General features: G+C 42.2%; 1 protein-coding gene across 8 annotated transcripts in view; it reads right to left on the bottom strand.

The window, feature by feature from the left end:
* tenm4 (teneurin transmembrane protein 4) overlaps positions 1–14124 on the bottom strand; it is a 113317-nt gene that overhangs the window by 57364 nt on the left and 41829 nt on the right. For 4 of the 8 annotated variants that reach the window (XM_071516339.1, XM_071516340.1, XM_071516341.1 and 1 more), the window contains 6 exons: positions 11404–11532; positions 9058–9272; positions 7611–7821; positions 3346–3447; positions 2298–2492; positions 413–613 (listed from right to left, as the gene is read on the bottom strand). In XM_071516339.1, coding sequence (XP_071372440.1) covers positions 413–613; positions 2298–2492; positions 3346–3447; positions 7611–7821; positions 9058–9272; positions 11404–11532 — 1053 coding nt within the window. Of the gene's footprint in view, positions 1–412; positions 614–2297; positions 2493–3345; positions 3448–7610; positions 7822–9057; positions 9273–11167; positions 11171–11363; positions 11533–14124 lie in introns of all 8 variants that reach the window. The other 4 variants (XM_071516335.1, XM_071516336.1, XM_071516337.1 and 1 more) reach the window with 2 other exon arrangements.

The raw sequence follows: 14124 nt of genomic DNA, 5'->3' as shown, positions 1-14124 counted from the left end.
TGCCATGAATACAATTCTGGGGAAAACACTGGCTACTAATTTTTTTTGCATGAAAAGGTCCAATTTAAAGATATATAATGATGAATATCAGCACAAAATATTGATATTGGTATCAGCCTTCGAAGACCAATATTGGTGGAATTCTAATATACTGTAAAACAAAATATCTGTTTATAATTGGGATGCTTACATTAAGAATTTAACTATTCTCAATTTTAATGAGGACCACCTCACTAAAGTGGTGCTCAGAATCCACTATGAGAACCGCTGAGTAGCAGTATTACCTGATGATTTAATCCCGTGTAATATTTGCTGTCAACGACTTGTCTTTCCACTACTTGGTAATCAGTGCTAAAACAGCAGTGGTGTGTGAAGAGGAATGCTACAACTCTCATCTGAATGAAGCACTCACCTGTAGAGCAGTCATGGCCGGTCCAGCTGGGATCACAGCTGCAGGTTCCAGTCTCTGCCAGGAAAGCCCCATGTCCAGAGCACTGGTCCATGCAGGAGGCCCTGGGGCTCTCGCAGCCTGGGCCCCCCCAGCCCACGAAGCAGTGGCACTCTCCCCGGACACACACCCCTCGGCCTGAGCACGTTGGGTCCAGGCAGTCCACTGAAAAGGTTCCAAAGAGACAGCAACAGGCAAACGGTCACCTGCTGTTTCTCCTTTTCAGAGGCACGGCTCCCCTGCTGGAGCAACCCGGCAACTCTATTGGCGCCCGAGTAGAATGGTGACTCTGCAGTGGGTCTAAGCTCCGCTGCAGTCGCAATTGGCTAAGCACACATACACCCGCACAGAGCAGGCAGACACAAGCTGATATGCAAGGAGGCCCGCTGTCTCCAAAGCCAAAGACGAGATTTACAAACAAGCAAATTAAATGGATACTTTCACAGTGGGGCCAACTGCACCAACCTGCAGGTACAGTCCACACTCCTGCTGGCGCTTTCCCATAGTCTCATAATGAAAAAAAAAAATGAAAAAAGAGGAAAGACGCCTTAAAAGGAGCATGTTTTTCTCAATTGAAAACCATGACGGTGTGAAGTTGAAAGCTAGACTATCCAAAACCCACCTTGACAGAATGTAAAAGAGAAAGTGGGGTGTAGTGAGGAAAAGCCTGGGGGCAACAGCTAGACTTCCTAAGTAAGAGAGCATGCTTTACTCTTGTTTACAGCCTGTTAGAAGATCACTGTGACTAAGGGAGCCTTGCCATTGGCTTCTCTCTGTTGTATCTATATTTCGCAATTAACACTGTATCAGTTCAATTTATATGCAAATATTAAATTAATGCCTGCTTCTGTAGGATCCCTTCCCTTGACATGTTGTTAAATGAGCGCTCACTTTGTGGGGGACAAGAGTTCGGGGAGCATACAATAATGATAATAACGGTTCTTTCTACTCAAACAATACCTGCACGATACACACAGATGGCAAATGGGCGCCAGGCAGGAGCAATGTCTGGCCACTGAGAGCAGCAGGCCGCGCCATGGCAGCTCCCCTTTACCATGACATAAATGGGTATAAAGGCCGTTATAGTAAGACAAACAGGATCTCTCGCCTCTTAGCAGATGGTTTGGGCACAAGGCACAAAGATCAGAGGCTAACTGACAAGAACCTCTCTCCTGGCAATTAATCATTGTGGTTGAAGGTCGCACGGAAGAAAGGTAAAAATGTTAAAGGGCCCTCGTCCACATTCCCCTCCACTCCTTATGGCTAGCACTCCACCCAAAATAGAAAGGGGGCCTATGGATGTCACAAAGCCCCATTTATCAAAATCCCAGGGTCCATTTTTCATCTTGAAATGAGAGCCTTCAAGAGCTGACAAACACAATGGCTCCTTCAATCTTATCTGGTCAGGCCTTATCCAACATAGCGAATGTGTGGCTCTTAATGGATTAACATCAGACTTTGCCTCTGAATTTCAGACAATAAATGGATTGTTTCGATTAAATGCCATACATCCACGATGTATATAGAAGAAAAGAGTAATCTAATGCTGTGAAGGGTTAGATCGCCTACTTTTGGGTGAAAGTCCAAAAAATCTTGTCATGATTATCCTTCATAGAGGATGCATTCCAAATTGCCCATCGTTACAACTAGATGGAAATTGTTAAATAAGCCATACCATGTAATAGCCATTTTCATTCTGAGTATTCTCTGGAAAAATCAAAACACTTCAAGCATTGAGATGTAGGTTAGGACGTTAATGTGCACAGTCATTTTATGGAGAACCATGTTATGTAGTAATTTTGGCCAAGTTCAGGGAACATTATGATAACTTGTTAAATCTGTGGATCACCTTCTTCGCAGTTTTCCCCCTTGTAGCCGGGGTTGCAGATGCAGGTTCCCACGATGCAGGTCCCATGGCTGCTGCATGTGACGTCGATGCACTGGTTGGTGGGAACGTCACATTCGGAGCCCTTCCACCCACTGTGACACATGCAGCGACCTTTAAGGTATTGACCATTCCCGCTGCACAGCACTGGACAGGCGGCTTTGAAAAGAGCAGACAGCATACATCCATTTGAATGGGCCCCACTAACCGTTGCTTCGAAGAATAGTGTGTGTGCTGAAACATCGGACAATGAGGTTCTGACCAAAATGCTAACAAGTTTCCTTACCGCTGTAACGCAAACTACTGCACCTTGGCATTCAATGCATTTTTGAATGGACTTAATCTGTCCTCGGATGTGACCCAGATTGTAACAAACCAAACAGTAAATATCTAATATCCACACAATGTAGTATGACTGTTGAAATTAATAGCCAAATTATAAAAAGAGACAAATAAAAAGAGTGAAATATAGTACCCATCAACACAAGGATAACAGATGGCTGTACTTGTGAAGATGAAGCCAAAACAGACGACTAACATTATAACACATTGCCGTAAGTTGTTTTTCTGTTATTTTAACTCGGAAAAAAGAATTGCAGCCTTGGTTCCAATAATGGAAAAAATTGGTGAATACAAACCCTAAATCTGAAGCTTTGTAGAACAAATTTTTTGTGCAGTTACTCAAGAGTTATGAAGAAGGAAATTCAACTGCTTATTTTATTCGTAACACAAGAGAGAGAGCAACAGAGGTGCAAATAAAGAGAGAGTGAAAATGAGTTGGAGTGAAATTGCCTAATTAAATGAGAAAGATATGAAGTGTGTTGAAAGATATACAGTATGCAATTAAAAGTAATTTTAAGCTGCAAATAACATTGTTCCTTTCGTCCATGCAATGAATATATTTTTTCGCATGTCAGCACCCTCAAAACGCCCTGTAATTACATTGTGTGTTTATGTGTGTGAATGATGGAGACCAATAAAGACAGACATTATGACTGAGGGAGTGACTCACCTCGCCCACAGTCCGGTCCTCTGAATCCTAAAAAGCAGTGGCATGTTCCAGCCACACAATCACCATTCCCAAAGCAGTTACTGGGACAGTCATCAATCGAATCTGGAAGAAAGCAATCAGGAGCTTTTCTGAGTAACGTGTTATGGAAAACAATTTTCCTCCCACTCATTTTCTCTGTGTTGATTATCATCCCTATGCTAATGACACTGACAAGCACGGGCTTCAATCCTGTCAACATTTTAATTTCACTGCGAAACATTTTTGAGTGTTACTAATGTATTTCAGCCAGATGAGAGAGTTCACTGAAAGACTAAACAAGCGCTGATGTGGGCTTCTACCACACTGGGCATTTGCAGTGAGGGCCCCCAGAGTTTAGAATGACTTGGCACTTTTAAGTAAAATAAAATCTCTATAAACATGCCTTTGCTTGATTTTATTTATGTATTTAATTTTCTTTTTTTACTACTTATACTTCTTATTGTTTTCATTTACTGTCTTTTTATTACCGCTGCACTGTCTTGTTGTTATGATAGTCTCTGTAAAGCACTTTGCAAATTGTTTTTAGAAAAGTGCAATTATAATGTAATAATAAATAATTAGTATATATACTGTATATATATACTTATTATTATTATCATTATTATTATTATTAACACGCAAAGCAAATACATTCTGTTCAGACCTGAATGCACTGGATGCGATAAGTGACCTGCATCATTTGACAAACCTAATTTGATGCTTTTATGGCGCACTGCAAGCGGGAGATTTGAAGCGTCAGCAACACTGGCACCTGCATTTCACAACTGCCATGGTTAATGTTACAGTTTCATATTTTATGTTCTATGGCCTGTTCTTCAGTCTGCTTCATATATTTGCAGAAACAACTAGAGTATAGCAGATAGACTATATATAGCAGTGTTCATACTTTGTCCATCCACCTCAACAATTGTATGCTACTAGCAAAATTGCCTGCAGCATGCAGTCGTATATTACATGACATTTTTGGATTTTGTTAATTTCCATTTGTTGCAGCAAAAAAAGAGGAGCTTGTGTCACAATTGCAAACCTTGCAAAAGATTAAAAACCTTGCAAACAAACCTTGCTTTAATGTTTTAGTATTCTCTGATGCAAACACTAAAACAAATGTCTAACGTCTACATTATCCATAATTTCCTTTTCATTTCATTCCCTTTCATTTTCAAATTAAATAAATTGGCAGAATAATTATCTCTACTAGCATGTCCCATGTAGCACTCTTGTTTTTATGTGAAACAAGGGTGACCAGAGATCTCTCAGGCTCTTCACAGCAGAAGGAATCCGAAACATGATGCTCAGTGAATTAAACCCGAAATGGTGCTGAAAAATATTCAATCTTGTCCGTTGCCTTCAGGCAGCAGAAGCTCTGAGGCAAAACTTACAGAACAAAGAATCTCTTGTGCTCCACAAAGGGCTAGAAATGTGAGCCATGGATTCAGCTTCCTTTTACTCTGGAGAGTCAATCATCACCGAGGATGCAATGCAACAAGAGAGAGAGCAAAAGGAGGGAGTGAGAGAGAGAGAGAGAGAGAGAGAGAGAGAGAGAGAGAGAGAGAGAGAGAGAGAGAGAGGGAACAACCAGTGAATCAGGGATCAGGGAGAAAAGGAGTGAAAGGAAGGGAAAAAGAGATAGAGTGAAAAAAAGGAAAGGAGTAGGGGATGAGCAGAGAAATGCTGCTGATGTTTTCTGGGCTGCAGTCTTGCCTTTGCCATGTTGGGACAGTGAGGGGATGCAGGGGACACTATCCCCCAGCATGGTGGAGGCAATCAGCATTTTGGTGGAGTTTTGATGGCTTTCAACAAGAACATCTGACTACATCTAAAGCCTGGGCTTGTTGCTCAAAGCTAGTGAAGCCAGCAGTGTGTGTGTGTGTGTGTGGGTGTGTGGGGTGGTGGGTAGGAGAATGAGGTGTGGTGTGTGAGTGGGGAGGGAGAGAGACTTGCCATTTGAAATTCCTCCCAGAAGTACAATTATGCAGGAATGACTCCTGGCGTGAATCTTACAGCTCATGTATAAAGGGAAAAAAAAAAAAAGAAATCCCAGACTGGTGGGGTTGTAATTTTCTGTTCATGAAGCAGACATTTAAAGATCCACCTTTAACTGCAATCCATCGGCACATTAAGCTGGCCAGGTTTTCTTACATTACTGTGGCTAAGATTCAGGTTATCTGTTACGTATTTCTTGTTTTACTATTGTGAACAACAAACCATCAAATCCAATATGATTCAATGACTAATCCTGAACTGCAGTGCTCTCATTCCAGATGCTGACACAGTTTAGTAGACTATGCGCTCGCCATGTCTATTGCTTGTGTTTCCTGGAGGGGAGGCCATGAATATCTCTTAGCCACACACTCGACATAGGCCAACGCATAAATCATGGATTCAAGCAGAGCTTCATTGAAATTCATTACCCTTCATATCAGGGGAGCTAACTATTATGTGAGTCTCTCCAGTCAGTGAGGACAGAGTACCGTGCAGTAGGCAGGTTTAATCAGCGCCTTGCCATGCTCTCAGAGGATGCTCAGCATCTTTGAGTGATGGGCGGCCGTGTACAGAGAGAGCCTCTGATCAGCAGGATATAGAGTAAGACATTGGCACGGGGTCTTTGCTTTCCTTTGCTTTGCTCCCCTGTATAGGAGGCTGTGTCTGGGATGAGGCATGTCTGGCACCAGGCAGCAGGGACAAATGGCTGCATGCTCCAGAGGGCTGTGGTACAGAACATTCAGTAGGACACATTTCACATTGCCATAGAGCCTCAGCCAAGTAATGAGGAGCAGCCCAGATTAAAGAGAGAAGGGACGCTCCATTCCCCCAGATGAATAACGGCATGGCAATGAAAGAGCAATGAACAAACCTTTCATTAAACACACTTTCCTGTATTCATTAGACACACTTTCCTTCACATTTTCATGTGAAGAGTACAAGATGCCTCATTGATGGTAAAAGAAGACATTTCTTTTCACTGTCAGACACTGTCAGAAACACTAGAATTATTTTGTTATCCTCCTATAAACAATGCTGGCGGTGGCTTTCAGTGCGCCTGTTCTAAATGGATATTGTTCACATATATTTCTATACCTGGGCTGCACTATTTGAAGGTCAACTCCATTCCTCCATGGCTCAATACAATTCAGGCAGTTGGTGAGATTCAATTTCTGCTGAAGGGCACTTAACCGGCGACCCATTTTAGAAAGGGCTCCTCTGCCTCCCTCTGAGCTCCTCTGAGCAGATCAGCTCCGATACAAATGAACAGAGGCAGAAATCTAGCACTGACTAACTCTGCCCCACCCCATCCCTATCCCCATCCCCGGCACAGAATACCCCATCCAGTTGTGTTTTATCCGATGCAAACCCACAGGAGGCCTTCATGCACGCCCAATCAAGAAGAAGTAAGCAAGAGTAAACACGCTGCCCTGTCTCCCCTTTCTCGTGTCATATCATATATTAAGTATTGAATTACAGCTGTTGTTGGCACAGCAGGGGGGGCATAGTGCATCTCTTGCCTGTCTCCAGTCGGTGTTACATTGGCGTTGAGGACAGCTTCCCATCGATCTGCTGCCTGGCACAGCCCCTGTCACAGATGGACTCTGGCCCAGGAGCTTTTAATTAAAGAGCATGTGAGAACAGCTCCCAGCTGCCATCCCTGTGAAAGTCGACACCTCAGGCCCTCTCACACCTTGCTTGATACAGCAGTGCTAATCAAAGGCGCTTTAGGGAGAACAAAGAGGAGTGTACAAAACGAAATCACCTCCACAAAGAAGGACGTATGTCTGAAATAGAGCTGTGTGCCACACAGAGCTAGTCAAAGGAGAGAAATATCTTCCTCACTTTGATATATGGAAAGTAGATGGAAATTGGACCAAATCATGATCAAAAATGGCACTAGCAGGAGGGTACAATCATACTTTGAATTGTATGCAAATGGTTCCCAGAAGCCGGACCCCTAATTCGCTCAGAAGACACTCAGGCTAATGAGTATATTATGATCTCTCAATGCCCTACTCAGGGGCATGGCGGGATAGCACTGATGTCCTGATTTTTGTAAAATTCAACTTCACCTTGATTAACCTGCACTTTCCTTGGCTATTGAAATCTGACAAAAAACTGTCTCTGACTCATGCCCCGAGTCTGGGCTGTTTGCTGTGGAGTGCTGCTGGTTGGTATTATAGGGATTATGTGGATTGCTATTACAGGTTTCAGTAGCGGGTCATGCCCAGGGCGCTCACCTATGGCGGTGGTGAGGAAGGAGACTGTTTCGGTTTCTTTCCCATCGTTGTAGACGGCCAGGTGCCAGATGCCAGAGTCCATGTACTGGATGAAGCCCGTGTCATGGGTGGTGATGGGTACCAGGCTGCGCTGCATAGCAACAGGCCCCTCCAGACCATGGATGTCCTGGGCCAGCAGCCTGCGCCCATCCAGCAGCTCCACAAAGTCAAACTGGAGACAGACAAACAGAAAGTGAGACAGAGCGATGGACGGACCGCAGACACGCCATTAGAGTGACACATGAGACTTGAGTGCTTTCAACCCTCTTTATAGCAGAGCATCATTTGGTCTGCATGAATAACTCATCATTCCAGAGGAGCCTGAGTAAGTCTTGGCACATCGTGGGTGGATGGGTATGTGATAATTTCATAGTCCAAATATCATATATGAAAGACTCATTTCAAACTATTAAAGTGAAGAGAAGAAGAAGGAAGAAAAAAAACACAAAATAAAAAAAACAAATTAAAAGTCAGTGTTTACCAAATAACATCTGCACCGATTTGCCTCGTATCAGTACTGACTCAATGAATACCAATGAGACAGCCTTTCATTTTCATCTACATAAGGCAGGGAATCTTGACTCATCTGCCACTCTGTGTGTAATCAGTCACAGCACAAAAACTCTGCTTTGGATTATTTGCTTTGGAGTAAAAATAGGGGAAAAGAGACAAATGTAATCTTTTGATTGAAAAATAAATCACACTGGACATTAATAGAAACTATGCAAACTATGCACACAGAACTCCATACTTTGAACAATTTGTTGAGCCATGGTTACATTTATAGCAGAAATCTAAACTCTGTGGACCATATCCATGCACAGTCAGATATGATTAATAACATGATATATCTGATTCTGTGCTGCACATAGATGGGAAATTAGTGTAAAGAAAAATCTCCCTCTCTTGCCCCCTGAGCCCTGTATCTCCTGGGTGATTCATTGATGATATTGAACTTCGAACAAACAACCTCAAAGGAATTTGCCATAAATCCTTTGAGCAACAAAGAAAGCGATTCATAACACAATGGAGAGATTTATGAAATAGTTTGTATTCACGGTAAGCTCCAACATAGTTAGATACATTTTTTAAACCATACCCCAATTTATACTCCGTGGCAGAAGAAGAATGGAAAAGGGGCTGAATCCTTACACTGCACAGACATGTTTGCAAAACTATTTCACATAGCATTGCATTTACAATTTACTCTCCTCTTTAGCCAGATGTATAAACAACATAATGGTAACACAGATAAATGAGCTGTTCACGAAAACAAGAAATTATGCCAACATTAGAACCCAAACAAACATTTGTATTACACACACTATCCTTTCACAAAATTAATAAGCGCAATAGCATGGATATGGCATCAAATATACTGGCGCAGCGACTTTCAAGCATCACCCACCTGCGTGTGAGACGGAGGTAGGCCTCTCCTTCCGTAGATTCCCACTAAGGCATCTTTGCTGAGGGACACGTTAAACTTCAGGTACATGGGATGATCAATGAACACCTGGGACCTCCAGAAGATACCAGGAGGAATCTGCTGGGCGACCTTGCGGCCCACGTCAATCTCCCCCATGTCTATGAAGCTGTCATCTGGGAACAAGCTGTCCAATTTGCCTGCATTGCACACAAAGTAAATTGGTCAAAGAGATCACGCCATTAATCCTGCATGTGGAGGGCAGAGGGAGTCAGTCTACTGAAGCATGATAGTCTGACCATATCACAGATATTCAATCACATCACTGACAGCCAGGGGAAAAAATAAAAAAAATGACCGCTCTGACCGTTGCTAGCAAGATTCCACTAGACCTAATTCCAGTGAAGGACAAGTACAAACATAGAAATAATCAAATAGAGTAGTAGTCTGGTTGAAATCCTCAATTCAGAAATCTACTACTGAAAGTACTTAAGTGTTTGCTATTGAATGCTGTTAAATAGCTCTTAACTATGCCTTGGTATTTCAATACTGGGAAGCATTCATTCTTCAAAGCTTTGACCTCCAGTGGTTAAGCTAAAGGGGCTGATGGTCTAACTATGCTCACTTTGATGAGGTGGCTGATTCAAAGATGTAAAGTTCATCACTTTTTATAAACTAATCACGTTTCATATGCTCAAGCTTTTCCAGCCGAGTAACTAGTTATGGCAGGTTCTCTAAATTTCTCTTTTTAAATCTAAAAGATGTAAAAAGTAGGACATGTGGTAAGGAAATGATATGAAAAAACCTGAGTAAAATACCATTCCTTCGAAACTGTACTTAATTACAATAATAGAAGTAAAAAGAATCAAGTAAAAATACTTAATTACTCTCCACTCTGTGTGTGTAATTGTAATGGGGAGATGTGTGAGCCCACCCACACAGGTACTAGCACATCCCCTACCGAAAAATGTCCATATGCTCCATAATGCACCTTACATTGGACTCGGTGGAAATGGCAACATCTGCTTGCCCATGTAGATGGGCCAATTTCAGCAGTGATGTCTACTAAAGCAGACGTCCATACAACAGAACCCCCAGGATTTGGTGGCAGACACGGCGTTGGGTTGCACGTGGCACGGCAGATGGCAATCTCCTCAAAAGTCCATCAGTGGCAATGGGTTTTATCAGAGAAGACAGGACATGCTCCCTGTCTCCCAGATCTGGGCTTTACATAATGCTACAACACACAGACTCATATTCCACATGTTGGGGTGTGTGTATTTATGCAGCACATTAATGGTGTACTCATCAGCCTGTTTAAATAAATCATAAGCTGAGACCAGTGATAATGGGCCTCATGGTTAAATAAATGGTTGTTGTTCTGCAAACTAAACTACTACATGATTTTTCGATGGAAATTTCCATGGTAAACACCAGGCAAGACACAACTGAGGAGGAGAGAACGACAGTGGATTTCAGCACTATATGCACATCTGCATCACCTTGATAAAGCATTAAATTGATCATCAGTGTTTCTGGTGACAGCGCCGCAGAATGAGACTTATTTAGAAAGCTACGGCTATTGATTTCCTTTCGGCAACAGCTGCCATGCAGGGTCTAAGCTCAGCTGTAGTCGCACTCGTTGCTAGCTAAACACAATTTCTGCCGTCTGGTAAATGAAAAAGACAACTCCTGGATTCATCTATATGGTAATGACCCGATCTTCCACCTATTGTAGTCTGCCACTGGCAAATCACATGGTTAAATCTGGCCCATTTGTTCAAGAATGGAACAGAGCAAACTTTCCTCGAGTTGAGCAGTTGGTACCGTGGGGTGAGCACATGCTTTCTTTGGCTGCCAGGAAAGGCAGCCCAGGCTAGGAGATGAAAGGATCACATCCGTTCTGAAGGGGACAGAGTGGCTAATCCCCGTCCAGCCCCTGGATACTCAGTCCCTAAAGCTGTCCCATTTCTCCCTCCAGGAACAAATAACACTTTCCCACTTACAGCAACTTTCATAGGATTACAATGCAGATCTGTTTGCATACCATGGAGACCATTGGGCACAATGTGAAACTGGATGACAAAGTAATAACGAACTTGCTTGAGCTCTAAAATGTCATCTGTAAACTTGAAGATTGGAAAAACTTTTTCCTCGTGCAATGTTGTTTTTTTTCTGATATGGGTGCAACAACAGAATCAACTGAGTCATTCAAATCATTCTGACAAATTCCAGCAGCATTTAAGTTCGAAAAATACAGATTTCTATGGAAAAAGTTACTTAAATGTTACTTACTGTCATCTTTTCCCCTCCGGTCAGGTATCTCCAAGCCTGTGTTACCTAGCGGTGGCAAGCTCAGGTCAGTAGGGAAAGGTAGGCCACTGGTATTGTCTTCTGACAGCTGGTACATCTGTCTCTGCATGGGCTGCAGGTGCCAGTTTAATCCAAAAAGGTGCATGGCTGCAAGAGGACCAAAACAAGACAATGTCAAGATTTTGGCTAAACCTTTTTATTGTTTTGGTGTTTTGCAGTCAATGTAGGCACTGGCCTAACATACTGTAATAATAATAAAGACACTCAACATTGACTGCGGCTTCTTCTATTTATTCTACCTTCTTATATTTATTCCAAACAAACCGCTGTTGCTGCTTCCATAAATATAAAGCGCATCACCTCCTGTGCAGCAGAAGATTTTTGCCAGGAAAGATAGACCACCACATAGGTATTTAGGACAGCAAATGCAAAAGTGTTCATGAACTGGGTATAGGTTGAATCACTACTGCATGGTGAAAGGAGTCAATTATTTATACATAAAAGTTGCATATTATTACTTTAAGATGACGTTACAATGTGTATTTTCTAATGAATATTCAATATAAGTATCTGTCCCAAAAGCCCAGAGGAGCTCCACAGTGCTTTGTTATTAAAATGTTTATTGGTTGTTCTTAAGGTGACAGCTGCGAGATGGCAAAATAAGGAAGGACATAGAACAATACATGGGTTTAATGGTTAATGGCGTTTTTTAAAAAGTGCTGAGCAGTAAGATCAGGAGATGAATGCGATCCTGACCCCAGGGGACAGCATCTGTCTCACCACACCAACACAGGAACGGACCGTCCCCAGTGCACTGCCATTTTTCTCATCCCCATTACCTTACTAATTCCCCTGCAAAACTGGGGGACACAAGGAAACAACTGGGTCAGCAGGGAGACAACAGGGGTGTTTGAATGTGAACACCACGGAGGAAACACAGTGATATTTTACAAGGTCGACAAAAGGAATGTCCTTTGGAACAATAGCAATGGAGTGCAGGACAGAGGAGGAGGGGCTGACCATGACAGATCACCAATAAGAGAATGGACAAGACGAGCTTAGCAAGGCAAAAGCCACCTTGGAACTCAACAGTCAGCAGAAAAGGCCCAGAAACGCAATATAGCTATTTTATTGGTTTGTTGGTTCTCCTAAGCTCCTCAAATAAATAACCAAGCAATTCAATTATAAAGTGTGAAATTATCCGACAGTTTTAAAAGACTGAAGCTGGGACTTAGATTTCCTCTGTTCCTCTAACTGTCGCTTTCTTAAAAAGTGTTTTCATTTTTTTTGTCCTCTACTTCAAACTACTTCAAGTTACCAGCCTTCTAGTGGCTGCTCAAAAAACCTGTATTGGGATCAGAGGCAGAACAGAGAACTGGTTTGTTAGTGGGACTTACAGAACTAGATATCTAATTATGACACCAATGAAATGAAACTATTTATCACTGTATAGCTATTGTTTTTGGTCAATACAAGAATAAATCCGTAATTTGTAGAAGTCATCTATGGTGTAGCACTGGGATATCTTTACATTTCCCTTACTGTCTATATACTTAGTTTGATCATTAAACAGCCTTTTAGAAGTAACATGATTTCAGTTTTGGTACATTAATTTTGTATGTGATCTCATCTACAGTTCATTTTCTTTGATCCATAACTATAGTTTGTTGCATTTTTATATTTGGTTCATTTAGGTTCACACTGCCCAATTACAAGTGAAACAGGATTTGTGAACAAAAGTCAAATGGACTCACAAGCAGCGTATTATTAGTAGTAGCTTTATTAGACAGAGTGTTAGTAACCTGTCATCCCAAGGATGACAAAGATATTTTTGGGGTGGGGGTTCAGGTGGAGTCAAAATAAATCCGACTCTAGTCCCTGTAACTTTAGCTAAGCATGATGGACTTGTCTGCGCTCTTTGCTGTAATTTAGCTCCTCTGGTGTCCATACCAGTTAACAACAAATGAAGAAAGAGCTGATTATTTGGCCTCAGTTCATTTTGTTATGTCAGGCTTTCCAACCATGAGTAATTGCTGGCTATCAGATGTCAACATCCATCTCCTTAAACCCATAAAACCTTCCGTTTTGGGGTCGTTTCTTGTAGTTGGTTTGGATTGCATTCTCACTCCTAATGAACCACATCACAGTTTGTTTGGAAGAGGACTGAGACGTGCATTTTTTAACAAACCAAACTAAAGAGTTCAAATAAACCACTCCAAACATGAATGGGCCCTTAAAACCGAATTTGTCCATTGACAAGCTACACAAACACTTGATGGCACTGCTCCATGATATACCACCTCCCTCCTTAGGAGCTACACCACCTCCTGCAATCTCAGGTCTGCTAAGGCCAATCTTTTGATTCCCACAAAGCTAGGCTCAAAACATCGAGGGACTGTGCCTTCAATGTGGCAGCACCCTGGGGAGCTCAGGGATGCTCCAACTCGCACATATTTGAAGTGGCACTTTTGAGGCACTTCAAATATGTTGTGGTTCATGCACCCGGTGTTTACCAAGAGTAAATTCTTTATGGAAACACTTGAAAAAGCTCTTAATCAGAATCAAAAACCAAAATTAACACCCTAAATTGCTTCATCAAGCCATGGATATGGTATTAATTCTCCCTGCATCACAACCATCAGCGATCCCCCAAGAATAAGACGAGGTTTGCTTGCCCAGGCTCGGCTTCAAACTTCAAATTGGCCGAAACGGTCATCTGAATCTGACAAGCTGCAGATC

Source organism: Centroberyx affinis, unplaced genomic scaffold (assembly GCF_046629955.1).
Source record: "Centroberyx affinis isolate AG114_WGS23_722 - 3 ecotype Tasmania unplaced genomic scaffold, CSIRO-AGI_Caff_v1 ptg000399l_1, whole genome shotgun sequence".
NCBI lineage: Eukaryota > Metazoa > Chordata > Actinopteri > Beryciformes > Berycidae > Centroberyx > Centroberyx affinis.
The sequence above is the reverse complement of the archived record's forward strand: the minus strand, read 5'-3'. Positions and strand labels throughout refer to the sequence as shown.